The 20,626-nt window shown below is 37.5% G+C and overlaps 2 protein-coding genes and 2 non-coding genes across 5 annotated transcripts in view; 2 read left to right on the forward strand and 2 right to left on the reverse strand.

The window, feature by feature from the left end:
* The window catches only part of CTC1 (CST telomere replication complex component 1), a 210,478-nt gene extending 206,782 nt beyond the window's left edge, over positions 1 to 3,696 (reverse strand). For both annotated transcript variants that reach the window (XM_053718286.1, XM_053718285.1), the window contains exons 1-3: positions 3,584 to 3,696; positions 3,363 to 3,502; positions 1,492 to 1,747 (exon numbers count right to left, since the gene is read on the reverse strand). In XM_053718286.1, coding sequence (XP_053574261.1) covers positions 1,492 to 1,747; positions 3,363 to 3,502; positions 3,584 to 3,613 — 426 coding nt within the window. In that variant the 5' untranslated portion in view covers positions 3,614 to 3,696. The remainder of the gene's footprint in view (positions 1 to 1,491; positions 1,748 to 3,362; positions 3,503 to 3,583) is intronic.
* Positions 3,697 to 3,970: 274 nt separating this feature from the next.
* TRNAL-AAG (transfer RNA leucine (anticodon AAG)) lies at positions 3,971 to 4,052 on the forward strand. Its single transcript has one exon. It is a non-coding gene; the product is annotated as a tRNA-Leu (tRNA).
* Positions 4,053 to 19,022: 14,970 nt separating this feature from the next.
* On the reverse strand, positions 19,023 to 19,094 carry TRNAP-UGG (transfer RNA proline (anticodon UGG)). The gene has a single exon. It is a non-coding gene; the product is annotated as a tRNA-Pro (tRNA).
* A 271-nt stretch (positions 19,095 to 19,365) lies between these two features.
* On the forward strand, positions 19,366 to 20,052 carry LOC128664676 (CD276 antigen-like). Its single transcript, XM_053719485.1, has 2 exons — positions 19,366 to 19,426; positions 19,541 to 20,052. Exons 1-2 carry the CDS (start codon positions 19,366 to 19,368, stop codon positions 20,050 to 20,052), a joined length of 573 nt encoding a protein of 190 aa, XP_053575460.1.
* The last annotated feature ends 574 nt before the right edge of the window (positions 20,053 to 20,626 follow it).

Raw genomic sequence — 20,626 nt, forward strand, 5'->3', positions numbered from 1 at the left:
TAGCAGGTATATTCCTTATAACAGGTATATTCCCTATGTGTATCAGTGACATCCTGCAGTCACTGTGTGTATATAGCAGGTATATTCCCTATGTGTATCAGTGACATCCTGCAGTCACTATGTGTATATAGCAGGTATATTCCCTATGTGTATCAGTGACATCCTGCAGTCACTGTATGTATATAGCAGGTATTTTCCCTATGTGTATCAGTGACATCCTGCAGTCATTGTGTGTATATAGCAGGTATATTCCCTATGTGTATCAGTGACATCCTGCAGTCACTGTGTGTATATAGCAGGTATATTCCTTATGTGTATCAGTGACATCCTGCAGTCACGGTGTGTATATAACACGTATATTCCCTATGTGTATCAGTGACATCCTGCAGTCACTGTGTGTATATAGCAGGTATATTCCCTATGTGTATCAGTGATATCCTGCACTCACTGTGTGTATATAGCAGGTATATTCCCTATGTGTATCAGTGATATCCTGCAGTCACTGTGTGCATATAGCAGGTATATTACCTATGTGTATCAGTAACATCCTGCAGTCACTGTGTGTATATAGCAGGTATATTCCCTATGTGTATCAGTAACATCCTGCAGTCACTGTGTGTATATATCAGGTATATTCCCTATGTGTATCAGTGACATCCTGCAGTCACTGTGTGTATATAGCAGGTATATTCCCTATGTGTATCAGTAACATCCTGCAGTCACTGTGTGTATATAGCAGGTATATTCCCTATGTGTATCAGTAACATCCTGCAGTCACTGTGTGTATATAGCAGGTATATTCCCTATGTGTATCAGTGACATCCTGCAGTCACTGTGTGTATATAGCAGGTATATTCCCTATGTGTATCAGTGACATCCTGCAGTCACTGTGTGTATATAGCAGGTATATTCCCTATGTGTATCAGTAACATCCTGCAGTCACTGTGTGTATATAGCAGGTATATTCCCTATGTGTGTCGGTGACATCCTGAGTTTAGTTACCTATTAAAATGAATGTAAATTTTGATGCTAAAGTGCCTGGTTTTTAAAAATTCGATTAAAAAAAGGGGCACTTTAATCAAAATTTACATTTCACTCCTGTTGTGGAAAAAAAAAACAAAAAAAAAAAACTTACCTTTTAAACTTCACAGCAGCTCCAGTTTCCTTCACCCGTTGCAAAGCCTCTTCCTGGGTCTAAAATGAGGAATCCGGCTTCCTCCAATCACGGCGTTGAATAAGACACTGATTCCCCCAGGCGGGAAGCTGTGATTAGAGGATGACCTATCCACCATTTCTGACATCAGAAATGGCTTGCGACGACCGGAAGAAGCTGGAGCTGCTGTGAAGATTAAAAGGTAAGTTTTTTTCACAACAGGAATGAAATGTAAATTTTGATAAATTAAAGTGCCCCTGTTTTTAATCAAATTTTTAAAAACTGGGCACTTAAAAAAATTTACATTCACTTTAAGTGTCACAATATATAATACTCACCTCACATGGTATGCAGCCACTGGAGTCTTTGAGATACAAGTTGCCATCATGTCTTTTATTGTTCTCCATGGGATGGTCTGAAATGTACCCCAGAAGGAGAAGGCGAGTACGGGGCAAAAAGTTGTCTGGTGATGGTGGAGATCCAACACGCTTCACCCCCTCCTGGCACCACTTCTGATATTGTTCTGTGCTCCAGCCCAGGAGAGAAACACATGGAGCATGTTGGAGTGAAATAAGGTGAGACAGAGCGGTGAAGCTTCGGTTCAGGGTAAATGAGAAAGATGAAATGTAAGTGTGGGATAAACACATTACTTGTTGTACACTCATATTATACAACCGCAAACAGCGATTCATGCGTCTACGCCCACAAGAGCTAGAATAGGTTCTGTATTCCCTAAAACCTGCATGGATAAAGAACGTATGCAAACCCTGGTCTACATAGGTGGTGAGGAATACATAGGATGGCACTGCTATTATTATCGGTTATTTGTAGAGCGCCAACAGATTCCGCAGCGCTATAGCCAATGTAAGACCTTCCATTTACGCAGCTAATAGACAAAAAAACTTTTATATATATTCAGATCATTTCATCCTTTGGAGCAATGAGGCATAACATCTATATATAAAGATAATTACAGCTTTTCTGATTCAGATACAGCATACAATTTTAAACAGCCTTGGAATTTAATTATATCGTCAAATTTGCATAATTCTCTTGGAATCCTTGGTTGAAGGAGCAGCAATGCACTACCGGGAGCTAGCTGGACGCATCAGGTGAGCCAATGACAAGGGGCATATTTGTGCAACCAGGAGCTAGCTCTTGAGCCTACCTAGGTATGCATTTAAAAAAATTATTCCAAGAGACTGAAGCAAATAAGATAATAGAAGTCAATTGGAAAGCTGTTTAAAAATGGCATGTTCTTTATGAGTTATGAACATTTAATTTTTTTACTGTTCCTTTCAAGGATTACATGATACTTTAAGCTGCTTATGTTTTATCAAAATACAGGTGGCCCTCGGTTTACGCCGGTTCAATTTACACCATTTCAGAATAACAACCTTTTTTTTCAGTCATGTGACTGCTATTGAAAAGCATTGAAAAGCAGTGCACTAAATAAAATAGCCAGTAGGTGGAGCTGTCCGCTTGTGCTGCAGCAAAGTTATGCAATTTAGCAGACTAAAATTAATCTATGTACACAGAACAGACCAGACCTATCGAGCAACAAGATCTAGCAGCCACTTCCCTATTATCTTCCTGTCCAGCTGCTTGAGGTGAGGGTGCCTAACTGCCCATTAATCACTGCAGATTGAAACGCATAGAATAGGTGCAGAACCAATATTATCTAACATGCTAACAATGCAGAGAACTGTTTGCAGAAAAATGCAAGTAAAAAATGTTTTTGTTCATTTAACTTAGTTTGATGATACAGTCTGTTGTGTGATTATTTAATTAGGTTTATAATGCTGTTTAGCATTTAAAGTCTTAATTTCAAAGCTTTAAAATTAACGTATTAGGTGTTACTTATGACAATTTTGAGAGGGGCCTGGAATCTAACTCCCTCACTTCCCTTTGATTTACATTATAAACTGGGTTTCAATTTACAACGGTTTCGATTTACAACCATTCCTTCTGGAACCTAACCCCGGTGTAAACTGAGGGCTACCTGTAATAGAATGCAATTAGTCATAATACAAAACTCCTCTACCACAATCCACCTGCAATAAACCGTGTCCTACAAAAAATAACTTCACTCTTCATAGTACAGTATAGATCTAAAATTGATATTTTCTGCATCTTTATTTGTATGCATGTTAAAAATATGTCCAGGGTAAATACTCTTGTGGGAATAGGATGGACACCCCTGATGTACCTGTAACTTAGGGGGATCTGGGTGTGGAGCCTGCTGATACATCTAATGACGTCATCAAACAGGACAGGGGGCACTGACTCCTCCCCCTTCCGCAAGTATTCTTGAACGTGTGTTTTGGCCGAATCCAGCCAAGTAATCACCTGAGTCAAGCAGAACAATGAAGAATTATCGCGATATACATCTGCATATTTATTCTGACTATAAGCATTCCGGTTCCGTACCTGAGTTCCCGCGGGCTTTTCCGTTTCCATACTTATAACTCTCCATATAGCCGCATACTTCTACACCAAAGCTGTGTCAAACTAACGGAAATAACATGTTGTTTAGCTTCAACTATTGGCGGAAGTCAAAATGTATAGTTACTTTTTGTGTATAGTGCCGCCTAGCGGTTCACGGAAGAAATAATCATACAGTATGTAGTTATAGGAAGGGTTAGGTATTGATATAAATTTTATTATTTCCCCATCATCGTTTGCGTTGTATATATTTTTTTTATTTTACAATAGTGATCTAAGCCTTAAACGCATAGCACGATTGTAGTTATTTTATGTTTCACTTAATAAAGATTTCTTTTTTAAATTACATTACTTTAATTTTCTTCTCATGTAGGTAGCGTGGCCGAGCGGTCTAAGGCGCTGGATTAAGGCTCCAGTCTCTTCGGAGGCGTGGGTTCGAATCCCACCGCTGCCATTAATTTTATTTTGCAGAATAGTAAAAAAAATAACGTGTTAATAAGAAATTAGAAAAGAGTGAGCAATACAACCACTAATCATAATGGAATATAACCCCCCCCCCCCCCAGAATTACAAACAATTAAAATTATGCTTATTGCCTTTTTTTCTACTGTACATTTTCAAACTGGTGCAAAATCAGTGTCTAGGATGGGATGTACTAAGGAATGACAAGGGTGAATGACAAAATGGAATGCCCATAGACTTTAATAGGATGTAAAATTAAAAGTGTTGAAGCAAGAAAACTATGATACATATCAACTAGATATTTGCCAGATATGTTCCCCAGGTACAGTAGCATATTCTGAAAGTGAGATTACGTCAGATAAGCAGCTATAATCTGATGTAATCTCACTTTCAGAATATGCTACTGTACCTGGGGAACATATCTGGTAAATATCTAGTTGATATGTCTCATAGTTTTGTGCTATAGCACTTTTATATGTAATCCCATTATAGTCTATGGGCGCATTCCATTATGTCATTCACCCTTGTCATTCCATAGAAAACAGCTATAATTTCACTTAATCTCACTTTCAGAATATGCTACTGTACCTGGGGAACATATATGGTAAATATCTATTTGATATGTCTCATATTTTAGTTTCTATAGCACTTTTAAATGTAATCCCATTATAGTCTATGGGCATTCCATTATGTCATTCACCCTTGTCATTCCATAGTAAGCAGCTATAATCTGAAGTAATCTCACTTTCAGAATATGCTACTGTACCTGATGGACATATCTGGTAAATATCTAGTTGATATGTCTCATAGTTTTGTTGCTTCAACACTTTTAATTTTACACCCCATTAAAATCTATGGGCATTCCATTTTCTCATTCACCCTTGTCATTCCTTTTAGTACATCCCTAGAGGGTGGTTTTTGGAATAAAATAACGTTGTAATATACAAAAAATGAAACAATATTTGTAGCTCTTAGCAATAACTGAAATATTCAGACTATCTATTCCTCTTTTTTTTGCTTTCCAATCCCAGATACACATAAACAAAGTGGAATATATATATATATATATATATACATATAGTGAGTATATATAATATATATATATATATATATATATATATATATATATATATATATACACACGCATATACATACAGTATATATATATATTATATATACTCACTTAAATTAAATAAACTAAAGTACGGAAAAAAACAAACACCAAATTACAGAAAAAAATAAATAAATTACAAGATCTTTAAACTAATTACACCTAGTCTAAGAGCCATATCAAAATAAAAAAAGCCCACTCAAAATAAAAAAAAACCCTAGCCTAAACTAAACTATCAATAGCCCTTAAAAGGGCCTTTTGCGGGGCATTGCCCCAAAGAAATCAGGTCTTTTACCTGAAAAAGAAATACAAACAACCCCCCAACAGTAAAACCCACCACCCACACAACCAACCCCCCAAATAAAAGCCTAACTAAAAAAAACTAAGCTCCCCATTGCCCTGAAAAGGGCATTTGGATGGGCATTGCCCTTAAAAGGGCATTTAGCTTTATTGCTGCCCAAAGCCCTAACCTAAAAATAAAACCCACCCAATACAACCTTAAAAAAGCCTAACACTAACCCCTGAAGATTCACTTTCCGGGAGAAGTCTTCATCCAAGCGGCAAGATGTCCTCAACAAAGCCGGCAGAAGTGGTCCTCCAGACAGGCAGAAGTGGTCCTCCAGACGGGCAGAAGTCTTCACCCAGACGGCATCTTCTATCTTCATCCTTCAGACGTGGAGCGGCTCCATCTTCAAGACATCCGGCGCGGAGCATCCTCTTCAATCGACGGCTTCTTGCTGAATGAAGGTTCCTTAACATGATGTCATCCAAGATTCTGATTGGCTGATAGAATTCTTTCAGCCATTCAGAATTAAGGTTGAAAAAATCCTATTGGAACAGCCAATAGAATGCAAGCTCAATCCTATTGGCTGATTGGATCAGCCATTAGGATTGAACTTCAATCCTATTGGCTGATTGCATCAGCCAGTAGGATTTTTTCAATCTTAATTTCGATTGGCTGATAGAATTCTATCATCCAATTGGAATCTAAGGGACGCCATCTTGGATGACATCACTTAAAGGTACCTTCATTCGTCACGTAGTCGTCGTTGGAAGAGGATGCTCCGCACCGGATGTCTTGAAGATGGACCCGCTCCGCGCCGGAAGGATGAAGATGAAGATGCCGTCTGGATGAAGATTTCTGCCCATCTGGAGGACCACATCTGCCGGCTTCGTTGAGGACATCTTGCCGCTTGGATGAAGACTTTTTATTTTGATAGGGCTATTAGATTAGGTGTAATTAGTTTAAAGATCTTGTCATTTGTTTTTTATTTTCTGTAATTTAGTGTTTGTTTGTTTTTGTAATTTAGCTAATTGTATTTGATTTATTTAATTGTATTTCATTTAGGTAATTTATTTAATTGTAGTGTAGTGTTAGGTGTTAGTGTAACTTAGGTTAGGTTTTATTTTACAGGTAAATTTGTATTTATTTTAGCTAGGTAGTTATTAAATAGTTAATAACTATTTAGTAACTATTCTACCTAGTTAAAATAAATACAAACTTGCTTGTAAAATAAAAATAAACCCTAAGCTAGATACAATGTAACTATTAGTTATATTGTAGCTAGCTTAGGGTTTATTTTATAGGTAAGTATTTAGTTTTAAATAGGAATAATTTAGTTAATGATAGAAATTTTATTTAGATTTATTTAAATTTTATTTAAGTTAGGGGGTGTTAGGGTTAGGGTTACACTTAGGTTTAGGGGTTAATAGAATAGTGGCAGCAACGTTGGGGGCGGCAGATTAGGGGTTAATAAATGTAGGTAGGTTGAAGCGACATTGAGGGAGGGAGATTAGGGCTTAATAAATATAATGTAGATGTTGGCGATGTTGGGGGCAGCAGATTAGGGGTTAATAAGTATAATGTAGGTGGTGGCGATGTCCGGAGCGGCAAATTAGGGGTTAATAAGTATAATGTAGGTGTCGGCGATGTCGGGGGCGGCAGATTAGGGGTTAATAAGTGTGAGATTATGGGTGTTTAGACTCTGGGTTCATGTTAGGGTGTTAGGTGTAAACATAACTTTAGTTTCATCATAGGAATCAATGGGGCTGCGTTACTGAGTTTTATGCTGCTTTTTTGCAGGTGTTAGACTTTTTCTCAGCCGGCTCTCCCCATTGATGTCTATGGGGAAACCGTGCACGAGCACGTATAACCAGCTCACCGCTCACTTAAGCAGCGCTGGTATTGGAGTGCAGTGTGGAGCGCAATTTTGCTCTACGCTCACTTCTTGCCTGTTAACGCCGGGTTTGTAAAAACCTGTAATACCAGCGCTGTAGGTAAGTGAACGGTGAGAATAAACTGCAAGTTAGCACCGCACCCCTGATACCGCAAAACTCGTAATCTAGGCGAAAGTTAGGTTACTGGCATACATTGGAAAAGCTGAATACAGCACAATTAAGTAAATAAGACTATATATGAACATATAGATAAAGATGGGAGATCAGTTGAAAATTGGACTTTGCAACTATACAAGCCATGCACTACATATAACACTGTTAAAATAATATGGAATACTGAACTGTAATAGTTAAGGTGTTAGAAGAATACTACCAAAAGAAACTGTTTGTGGTAAAGATTGCAGCTATGATATCCATATATGTAGGGCAATAATGTGAAAGTCCTTGACAGTATATGGTTGTATATATAAAAATGAAGAAATATTGTGTAAATACATATAACTAAAGATAAATGAATTATGTACGTTATGTATTTAACAGCGATATAATAGACCTATGTAATTGCAATGGCCTCTTATGAAACACTAAGAGTATTGGGTAAAGAATACAAGGTCTAGCTATTTGGTGTTAATATAGATGTGTTCTATAATGTTTAGGATTTTTTATAATGTTAGGCTATAATTAAAGCAACGATATAAATCAAGGCTCTAAAGCCAAATATGTCTATACAGCCATGAATATAGTAATGCAGAGAAGAAGGAGTTAAATGGGAGTGTGCACTCTAACTACCTGAGTGATATAAACTACAGGTGTTAAGACAGAAGGCATGGTCTATGATTACGGCACAACAGTTCAGCCGAAACGCGTAAAACCGCTAACGTCTTGCACATATTTTCTATATTGTTTTATTTAAGCAAATAAAGAAGATTACTTTTACAGCAAAGAACCGCTTTTCATCGTTTGTTTATATTACATTATCCTGAACTTGGAGGAGCTCAGGAAGTGTGCGGATCAAAGCTGTCAACCCAGGTGTGGAAAAGGGATTTGTTACAAAGTGTTGCAGTTAAGGATACAAACAAGTGCCCAACAGGAGACAATCCCAGGAAACCCGGAAACGCAAGCGAGGAGCTGCAGCAGCAGCCGAATACAGTGTCAGTTGGCGCCTGGAGACGCGGAAGGGGAGGTCCGGTGCCATATCTCGAATAAGCTGGAGCGTGCGGGATAATTCCAACCCCAGGTAAGAGCCAGTGAGGCACCGGTAAAGGGAGTATGCTCAGCGCTCCTATTAGGGAGGAGAGAGGTTTTGGCTGACATACCCGTTTCCCCCTTCCATTATATATAAATATATGAGAAAGTTATAAGCTGCATATTGCGATGGGACATTGATAAACAGGGCACTATTTGATATACCTGGGACTACAACACTCGGATGTGCCAATAAACAGAGTACTCTAAGCGTTTATCTTCCTGTATGAATATGTGTGTGTTTATATTATTATTCTTCTTTATTTATAAAGCGCCAACAGATTCCGCAGCGCTGCCCATGGGTACAAGGATAACAGTACAGTGGAGAAACAATACGATAAGACACAACATTTTACAGACAAATACAGGTGTATTGAGGGCCCTATTCCCGTGGGAACTTACAATCTAGACAATATGAGAGTGTGTGTATGTATGAGTTTATCGTGTGTGTATCTGTTTGTGTATGAATATGTGTGTGTGTTTATGTATGTATAAGTGTCTGTGTGTGTATGTATGTATGAGTTAAATGTGTTATGTGTATGAATATGTGTATGTTTATGTATGTATAAGTGTGTGTGTATGTATGTATGAGTTAAATGTGTTATGTGTATGAATATGTGTATGTTTATGTATGTATAAGTGTGCATGTTTTGATTATGTATGTATTAGTGTGTGTGTATGTGTATGCATGTGTGTGTATGAGTTTAGTGCGTGTGTGTGTATGAATATGTGTGTGTTTATATATGAGAGTGTGTGTGTATGTATGAGTTTAGTGTGTGTGTATCTGTTTGTGTATGAATATGTGTGTGTGTTTATGTATGTATAAGTGTGTGTGTGTATGTATGAATAATGTGTGTTTATGTATGTATGAGTGTGCATGTTTTTGATTATGTATGTATGAGTGTGTGTGTGTATGTGTATGAGTTTAGTGTGTGTGTATGAATGTGTGTGTTTATGTATGTTTGACTGTGTGTGTGTACGTATGTATGAGTGTGCGTGTTTGTGTATGTATGACTGTGTGTATCTCTGTGTGTGCCTTTCAAAGCTAAGGAATTTTGTGGCGCTATAAAAAGATGATGATAATAATAATAATAATAATAATAATAATGTGTATGTGTAAATATATATGGGTATGTGTGTGTGTATGTATAAGTATGTACTGTAATAATTCCACTGCTTAATACAAAAAAAACCCCAAATATATATATTAGCTATTAATGGAGGAAGGTAGAGTGTGTATCAATATGTAATATACAGGTGAAACTTGAAAAATTAAAATATTGTGCAAAAGTTCATTTATTTCACTAATGCAACATAAAAGGTGAAACTAATATATGAGATTGACTCATTACATGCAAAGCAAGATAGTTCAAGCTGTGATTTGTCATAATTGTGATGATTATGGGTTACAGTTCATGAAAACCCCCAAATCCACAATCTCAGAAAATTAGAATATTGTGAAAAGGTGCAATATTCTAGGCTCAAAGTGTCCCACTCTAATCAGCTAATTAAGCCATAACACCTGCAAAGGGTTCCTGAGCCTTTAAATGGCCTCTCAGTCTGGTTCAGTAGGAATCACAATCATGGGAAAGACTGCTGACCTGACAGTTGTGCAGAAAACCATCATTGACACCCTCCATAAGGAGGGAAAGCCTTAAAAGGTAATTGCAAAAGAAGTTGGATGTTCCCAAAGTGCTGTATCAAAGCACATTAATAGAAAGTTATGTGGAAGGGAAAAGAGTGGAAGAAAAAGGTGCACAAGCAGCAGGGATGACCGCAGCCTGGAGAGGATTGTCAGGAAAAGGCCATTCAAAAGTGTTCGGGACTTTCACAAGGAGTGGACTGTGGCTGGAGTCAGTGCATCAAGAACCACCACACACAGACGGATCCTGGACATGGGCTTCAAATGTCGTATTCCTCTTGTCAAGCCACTCCTGAACAACAAACAACGTCAGAAGCGTCTTTCCTGGGCTAAAGAAAAACAGATCTGGTCTGTTGTTCAGTAGTCCAAAGTCCTCTTTTCTGATGAGAGCAAATTTTGCATCTCATTTGGAAACCAAGGACCCAGAGTATGGAGGAAGAATGGAGAGGCACACACTGCAAGATGCTTGAAGTCCAGTGTGAAGTTTCCACAGTCTGTGTTGATTTGGGGAGCCATGTCATCTGCTGGTGTTGGTCCACTGTGCTTCAGTAAGTCCAGGGTCAAAGTAGCCGTCTACCAGGAGATTTTGGAGCACATCATGCTTCCTTCCGCAGACGAGTTCTATGAGGATGCTGACTTCATTTTCCAGCAGGACTTGGCACCTGCTCACACTGCCAAAAGCACCAAAATCTGGTTCAATGACCGTGGGATTACTGTGCTTGATTGGCCAGCAAACTCGCCTGACCTGAACCCCAATAGAGAATCTATGGGGCATTGCCAAGAGAAAGATGAGAGACATGAGACTGAACAATGCAGAAGAGCTGAAGGCCGCTTTGCTGCAAAAGGGGCCCAGATACTGAGTACATACAGTATGCATGCTTATACTTTTCAGAGGTCCGATATTGTTCTATGTACAATCCTTGTTTTATTGATTGCATGTAATATTCTAATTTTCTGAGATTGTGGATTTGGGGTTTTCATGAGCTGTAAGCCATAATCATCACAATTATGACAAATCATGGCTTGAACTATCTTGCTTTGCATGTAATGAGGCTATCTCATATATTAGTTTCACCTTTTTAAGTTGCATCAGTGAAATAAATGAACTTTTTCACGATATTCTAATTTTTCGAGTTTCACCTGTATAATAAGATGATTTGCAACTGTAATTACAATACATTTTGTCCTGTGTTTTATATATTAGGATATATTGGGTGGGGTGCAGCAGAAAATATTTCTGCACCCAGGTAGCAAGTACATTTGGCTCACCCTTGAGTACCACTCACTATCAGGTTGAGCTATCTATAGCTATCTATAGCTGCTTAACACATCACTAGAACATTTTGTTAAGAAGCAGTAATGGCTGGGTATATAAAAAAAAAAAAATTATGGGGGGGGGGGGGCAGCAAAATATGTATTCGCCTGTGTAGCCAAAATTCCTAGCACCGGCCCTGTTCTTTTGCAGTGGTGCACAGCAGTTTAATGTCCCTTTAAATGGTTAAATCAAAATTGAATTTAACACATTGATAATGTTTAAAAATAAATCCAGGGACACTTTCAACAGATCAATCAAATAAACAAGTTACAGGAGTGTTGGTCATGCCTACCCATATCTATATAACCCCACCTACTCTACTCCTTCCCTAGAACACCCTATTTAAATTGCACACAATATGCACAACATAAGAATTATTGTATTATTCAATCTAATCTGTACACTTCAATAGATTATAGTGTATAGAGTTGCCACCTTTCTTGAAAATAATGCTGTCCTTGCTAATTAGCATAAATTTGCATACATACTTATGCAACATAACTCAAGAACTGCATTTGTTAGGACTTATTTTAAAATGAGCATTTTTTATTATTACATTCCAACACACTTAGAACATGTTTTACCATGATGGGGCTTTTGTTCTGTATTTATTCTTTAAAGGGACATTAAACACTAAATAAATGCTAGATAGAATGATGCATTCAAATAAAAGATTAGTCTGAGAATAATATGTAGATGTATTTTTAAAGTTTAATTAGCTTTTTAAATATTGACAAAATAAGTGTAAAGTTTTAATGTCTATAAAACAATGGGAGCTGCCATGTTGTAACTTAGGTTACCTTCTCTGCTGTGGCCAATTAGGGACAGTTATAAATAGGTCACTAGAGTGAGCAGCCAATGACTGTGTGGAATATAACAGTGTTCTGCACTTCCATTTCTAACAGGAGCTGAAAAACTCACAATTTCAGAATGCAATTACAGGAAAAGGGGACAAAATAAATAATGAAAGTATATTGCAGAGTTTTTTTATATATAAGATTTATCATTTTATATTACCATCTCAAAGTGTTTAATGTCCCTTTAATTTCTAAATTGACCTGAACTTTAAAAATACTGGCTGTGTCTGTAAAATATTGTCTGGGAGGCAACTCTTGTAGTTTAACAGTCCTTTGCACTTGTTAAAATATAATGGAAAACTGGTAAAAACAATAAAATCTCATAAGGTGTTGTATATTTATTCAAATGTGGTGCTTAATCAAATGCTGAACAAATCACACTTACAATGTGTAACCCTCAATTGGTATCAGGTATAGGAAATCGGACATCTTAGTCCAAATACAACTGTTATATTGCACAAACACAGCTACCCACTAATTAAAAGGATATTGTACACTAGATTTTTCTTTGCATAAATGTTTTGTAGATGATTTATATAGCCCATGTGGTAGTGTTTTTATAAAACAAGTATAGTTTTGCTTATTTTTTTAAGAACATTGTGCTGATTTTCAGAGTCCTAACCAAGCCCCACAGTGCCAGATGTATACATGCGTTTACAGACTCCTGCAAGTTCCTGTGTATGTTATCTGTCTTTTCATATGCAGGGTAGGGGGGAGGTGCGGTGTGTCTGCTATTTTTGTTTACCCAGCCCCTTTCAATGGGTGTCCCAGACTAACCTCATCAACAATGCTAAACTGGGAGCTTCTAAAGCAGTCATCCTCAAACTTGGCCATCCAGAGGTTTTGAAACTACATTTCCCATGATGCTCAGACAGCATATTAGCTGGCTTAGCATCATGGGAAATGTAGTTCCAAAACCTCTGGAGGGCCAAGTTTGAGAATGTCTGTTCTAAAGTGTCTATTACATGCAGTTACATGAAAATTGGTGTATACTGTCCCTTTAAGCCGATTACAAATTAGAGTGTGAACTGGAGAATTTGTGATTCATACACAATATGAATTGTGCTTCAGACACTAGGTTTTTTGTTATTTAGGTGTTCAAATGCCAGTTACATAGGGGTCAATGTACCATGCAACCACATAAATAACAAAGTAACACATTTGAAATGTATCACAATCACTTTAAAATTGTGCAGTATGTAAGCAATATGTTGTATACAAACGTAACCTTAGGACGGTTACCTAGCAACCATACACCTGGATGTGTTTGGTGATTGGGTGTGGTGTTGTGTATTCTGTGAAGTTTAATGAAGGAGTCAGTAACTTCCAAATGCCACGTAATAAAAATAAACAATATATACTTCATATATAAATCTATTTTATTATGAATAAAATGCTATACTGCCATATCTCCTAGACATTAACCCTAGTGTTTTTAATGGGTTCAGAATACTAAAAACTTATTGGAAGCAGGTTGTCAAATAAAAAATAAATACAGAATTATATAATTATTTATTTCTCAATCAATATAATCACTGTAAAAAAAACTAATATAAAAAGACAACCTTAAGTATTTACATTTACAAAGTTTTATATAATTTGTGCTATAAATCACACTTTAAATCCATCAACATAAATTATAAATTCAGAACAAAATAATAATTTTTGAACCTATTTGTGGTCCCAAATAATAAATGCTCTTTAGGCCCAACACGGCTTTCTCCAGCCTTAAAGATCATATATCAGTTACAATTACACTGTTCTACTGTACTACAGTTTGGGATAGACGGAAAGGGAGAAAAAAAAAACCAGTCCAGTTTCTAGTTGCCTCGCTTTCACTAATAACCTGCAGCACTTTACTTCCCTTCGACAATCCCCCTCTGACTATATTCTCCCAATCAGCAAAAAAAAGGTCATTACTGCCTCCAAAATTTAAAAATGACCTTTATTGCTTCTCATAAGGTCCATGTTTTTTATATGGACCCTATGTGAAACAATAAAGGTCATTTTTACATTTTGGAGGCTGGAATTACCTTTTTTGCTGTTTGGATGACTACTGGGATGTGGCAGATCCTTTATTCCGTGTCCCCAAGCCAAAGGACAGGTGTGCTGTTTTCCAAACCGTTTGGAGAAATTGACTATATTCTCCCAATGCCTTTCCTTGTTCTTCAAAATACCATTCACCTCTTGCCATACTATTTTTAATATTTTGGGAACTCCGGCAGTATTTAACTACCCTCTTCTGAAAGATGGATCTTTCTGTATAATCAAAGCCCTTTATATTTTGCTGACAAAATGACAGTTTTAAAGATTTGTTAAGAATGTCTTTTGTATGTATATTTGCAATACAGTGCTTTCTTGCTGTTAAATATAATGCTTACAGTGAATACAAGTTTTGTCCTTTTAATAAAGAATATTTTTTTTAAAAAAATTGGCTAGGGCTGGGAGGCAAACTTAAAAAAAATAACTTAAATAACTTAAAGGGATACTGAACCCAAATTTTTTCATTTGTGATTCAGATAGAGTATGCTATTTTAAACAACTTTCTAATTTACTCCTATTATCAAATTTTCTTCATTCTCTTAGTATCTTTATTTGAAATGCAAGAATGTATGTTTAGATGCCGGCCCATTTTTGGTGAACAATCTGGGTTGTTCTTGCTGATCGGTGGATAAAATTCATCCACCAATAAAAAAGTGCTGTCCACAGTTCTGAACCAAAAAAAAGCTTAGATGCCTTCTTTTTCAAATAAAGATAGCAAGAGAATGAAGAAAAAATTATAATAGGAGTAAATTAGAAAGTTGCTTAAAACTGCATGCTCTATCTGAATCACGAAAGAACATTTTTGGGTTCAGTGTCCTTTTAAAGGGCCTTTATAGTCGAAAAATTACATGTTGTAATCCATTAGAGCGGGGTTCTTCAAACTTTTTTTCCCCAAGATCCAGTTTAATGATACCACATACCTTTGCGACCCAATTTATATTCTTGTTCTAAAAGTTGATAAAGTAATTTACAAGTTAACAGCAACTTTTTGCGAAGTGACTAAAATGTCTGCGTACTTTAATCCTGATTGTAGTCAAATGTGAAAGTGTTGTAAAAGGTAATAAAACACACACTCTCATACAACACACACACCACACACACACACACTCTCATACAACACACACACTCTCATACCACACACACACACTCTCATACAACACACACACACAACACACACACACTCTCATACACCACACACACACTCTCATACAACACACACTCTCATACAACACACACACCACACACACCACACACTCTCATACAAACACACCACACACACTCTCATACAACACACACACACACTCTCATACAACACACACACACACTCTCATACAACACACACACCACACACTCTCATACAAACACACCACACACACTCTCATACAACACACACACCACACACACTCTAATACAACACACACACCACACACACTCTAATACAACACACACACTCTCATACCACACACACACACTCTCATACAACACACACACACAACACACACACACTCTCATACACCACACACACACTCTCATACAACACACACTCTCATACAACACACACACCACACACACCACACACTCTCATACAAACACACCACACACACTCTCATACAACACACACACACACTCTCATACAACACACACACACACTCTCATACAACACACACACCACACACTCTCATACAAACACACCACACACACTCTCATACAACACACACACCACACACACTCTAATACAACACACACACCACACACACTCTAATACAACACACACACACTCTCATACAACACACACACACTCTCATACAACACACACACCACACACTCTCATACAACAAACACACCACACACTCTCATACAAACACACCACACACACTCTCATACAACAAACACACCTCACACACTCTCATACAACAAGCACACCACACACACACTCATACAACACACACCAGACACACTCTCATACAACACACACACATCCCACACACTCTCATACAACACACACACCACACACAATATCATACAACAAACACACCACACACACTCTCATACAACACACACACCACACACTCTCATAGAACAAACACACCACACACTCTCATACAAACACACCACACACACTCTCATACAACAAGCACACCACACACACTCATACAAAACACACCACACACACTCTCATACAACAAGAACACCACAGGAAGTATAATTATGAGAAATGCATACCACATCTTAACCAAGCAGACTATAATAAAAACCTAGGTTTCAAAGGTCTCAGGGTTGAGAAGAAAACCAAGGCTGCAAATGTGTTAACATGGAATCCCTGTCCACAGTGAGATCATTCTTGAAATAGGGGGTCTAAAACTGTTGTATAATGCTCGTTTACCCTTAATCCTGACATTAAACAAAGCAGGGCACTTAGAGTATGATGTTTATTCTATGACGTGTACAGAAAAAAAAAATTGTCCTTAGAGCATATATTTTTAAGACTATCGACCCTGCAGTTTTGCGGGATTAAAGGGACAGTCAACCATAGAATTGTTATTGTTTTAAAAGATAGATAATCCCTTTATTACTCATTCCCCAGTTTTGCATAACCAACACAGTTATATTAATATACTTTTTACCTTTGTGATTACCTTGTATCTACGAACCTTCTTCCAGCCCCCTGATCACATGACTGTGACTGTTTATTATCTATTGTCTTAAATTTAGCATTGTATTGTGCTAGATCTTAAATAACTTTCTGTGCCTGAACACAGTGTTATCTATATAGCCCACGTGTACTTTCTGTCTCTTTGTGTTGAAAAGAGATTTAAAAAGCATGTGATAAGAGGCAGCCCTCAAAGGCTTAGCAATTAGCATATGAGCCTACCTATGTTTAGTTTAAACTAAGAATACCAAGAGAAAAAAGCAAATTTGATGATAAAAGTAAATTGGAAAGTCAATTAAAATGAAAAGTCCTATCTGAATAATGAAAGTTTAATTTATACTTGACTGTCCCTTTAAAGACACAGTAGAACTGCTGCTTATCACCCGCAGTGCACTGCTGGTCCACAGCGAAACTTGCTGCTGATCCAATCAGCAGTGCTAATTGCACATCTTTCCAGGGGTTAAAGACACAGTACTTGCAGGGTCAATAGTCGTAAAATTACACTCTTATGAATTACAACATGTAATTTTTCGACTGTAATGGCCCTTTAAGTTATTTGTATAATGGAGGTAGTGACATTTTATTTTCTTGCTTATAAGAAAATATGACATTTTTTACATTATTTTGCAGTATGTGCAGAAATTCTTTGATAGTGATCAGGCTGTGATTTGCCAACAAACCTGTTGAAACGTTTTTTTTTTTTTAAAAAAACACTGCGATTTACATGCTAACAATCAAGGGTGAAACAAGATCATATTGGGAGCCAAATCTATTTAAAATTAGCTGCATTAATCAGCCTCCCACCTGACACATCCCACCCCCTGATCCCTCCCAAACAGTTCTCTTCCCTCCCCCACCCCACAATTGTCCCCGCCATCTTAAGTACTGGCAGAAAGTCTGCCAGTACTAAATAAAAGGAGTTTTTATTTTTTTTAATAAAAAAAAAATAAAATGTTTTAGCTGTGATGGACTCCTGCCTTAGCCCCAACCTCCATGATCCCCCCCCCCAGCAATCTAACCCTCTCCCCTACCTAATTGCCGCCATCTTGGGTACTGGCAGCTGTCTGCCAGTACCCAATTTGCCCCCCAAAAAAGTGTTTTTATTATTATTTTTTATTACTAATTTAATTTTTTCTGTAGTGTAGCAGCCCCCCACAATACCCCAACCCCCTCCCCCTCCCACATCCGCATATATATATATTTTCCCCCCTCTTCCCACACATTGGTGTCAGTGTGGGTAGGTGATCGCTCGCATGCGCGCGCGCACGCGCACGCGCATGCGCGCACCCGCAGGACACTGAACCCAAATTTTTTCTATTGTGATTCAGATAGAACATGCAATTTTAAACAACTTTCTAATTTACTCCTATTATCAATTTTTCTTCGCTCTCTTGCTTTCTTTATTTGAAAAAGAAGGCATCTAAGCTATTTTTTTGGTTCAGGACCATGGAAAGCACTTTTTTATTGGTAGGTGAATTTACCCACCAATCAGCAAGAACAACACAGTGTGTTCACCAAAAATGGGCCGGCATCTAAACTTACATTCTTGCATTTCAAATAAAGATACCAAGAGAATGAAAAGATTGTGATAATAGGAGTAAATTAGAAAGTTGCTTAAAATGTCATGCTCTATCTGAATCACGAAAGAAAAAATTTGGGTTCAGTGTCCCTTTAAAGGTGATTCTCAGAATCCCCTCTTTATTGTGCACATGCACAAACAAAATGATCTTCACTGTCCCTATAACTGAAGTATGCTAACGTAGAACAGATATGAAAGAAAAAAAACAAATAACAATAAATGTGTAGGATATATATGAAAGCAATATGTATTAAATAACTGTCAAAATATAATTTGTTATTGGTAAGAATTTATTCATAATAAAAAAAAATACATAAAGCATATTGAAGAGAAAAAAAAAACGGGCTCGTCCGGGATTTGAACCCGGGACCTCTCGCACCCAAAGCGAGAATCATACCCCTAGACCAACGAGCCAGCTAGTTATAAGAATGAGATTTAAAACTAATGTAAATAATATATTATACTACAATAATTGTCAAAAATACATATGTAAATTAATAATTTTTTACTATATAAATATTCGTAGAAAATTGTAAAAAATAATTGTAGTAAATGAGTTGTATTTCAAAGAGCTTCAATTACTCACAGGCGGACTTTTACAAATATGGCAAAGCATTACACTTCCTTGACATGACGACACATTGAATATACCTCATCTCATTCATCACTCAGCCTGGGCTGCAGGATGACTTATCTATCAACTCTTAAAGCTTTGGCTATACTTATGTTGTTCGTGGTTGAAACAGGTTTGCTCTTTAGTGCTTTAACCATTTTATTTTATTTATTCTATCTCTGTGACCAGCTCTACTTCTGCTTATTTGATTTAGGTTCACTAATTAGTCTCTTTTCATTATTACTAGGATCCATCTCATGTCGCCTACAGCGACACAAAGTATCAGCTTTCCTGGGTGAAACCGCCCACCTCAGCTGTCCCTTCACTGTCCCAGCCGAGGAACAGAGAGGATTCGTCTCTTGGCAAAAAACAGAAACTGGGGGAGAGGTGGTCGTGCATTACCAGAATGGGGAACAAAACGATAATGTGCAAAGCCGTGCGTATACTGGCAGGACACGGCTCAGGGGAGAATGGTTAAGTGAAGGAAATGCACAGCTGGAGCTGCAGAAAGTACAAGGCGGCGACGCTGGTGAATATAGCTGCTGGGTGACCCTACTCCCAGTGCGAGCAGGCAGTCAGCGTCAATGCTCTAAAGTGACACTGAATGTAACAGAGGGACACCCACAACAGGAGACAGGTGAGCGCAGTTATGCCGAGAATGGTTTTCCCATCAATAGCAGTTTCCCCCAGCGCTCGGCAATCTCTGGCGCTCCGCCCCCGCTACTGCTATCTGCCCCATTTAGATTTCAATTGTCCTAATTCTACCGTGCGCGTGCACGCAACAGGTTTTATAAAAATAACACACTGTAAACATACTGTTTTATAAAAATAACACATACTGTAAACATACTACTTATGCTTAAAAACTTAAACAGGTTTTATAAAAATAACACATACTGTAAACATACTACTTATGCTTAGAAACTTAAACAGGTTTTATAAAAATAACACATACGGTCAGTGGCGACTCTAGGAACAATATATAACAATATATATAAATAAGATTCCAAAATACCAGAGTAATGCGGTATGCAATGATACCTTTTTATTGTATTAACCTAATACTAAAAAGACAAGCTTTCAAGAGTTTTCCTTTCTCCCTCAGGTATTGTTTCAGACCCGAGAAAGAGAGGAAAACTCTCAAAAGCTTTTCTTTATAGTTTAAAGCAATTTCAGCAAACACCAGGGCTCTATAAATTAGGGTTCTTCAAACTTTTTTTCCCCCAAGACCCAGTGCCATGATACCACATACCTTTGTGACCCTGTTTTTGTGTTTGGTCTGAAAACACACACACTCATACAACACACATACTACACCTCACCATCACACTAC

This window comes from Bombina bombina, chromosome 6, assembly GCF_027579735.1.
Source record: "Bombina bombina isolate aBomBom1 chromosome 6, aBomBom1.pri, whole genome shotgun sequence".
Classification (NCBI taxonomy): Eukaryota; Metazoa; Chordata; class Amphibia; order Anura; family Bombinatoridae; genus Bombina; species Bombina bombina.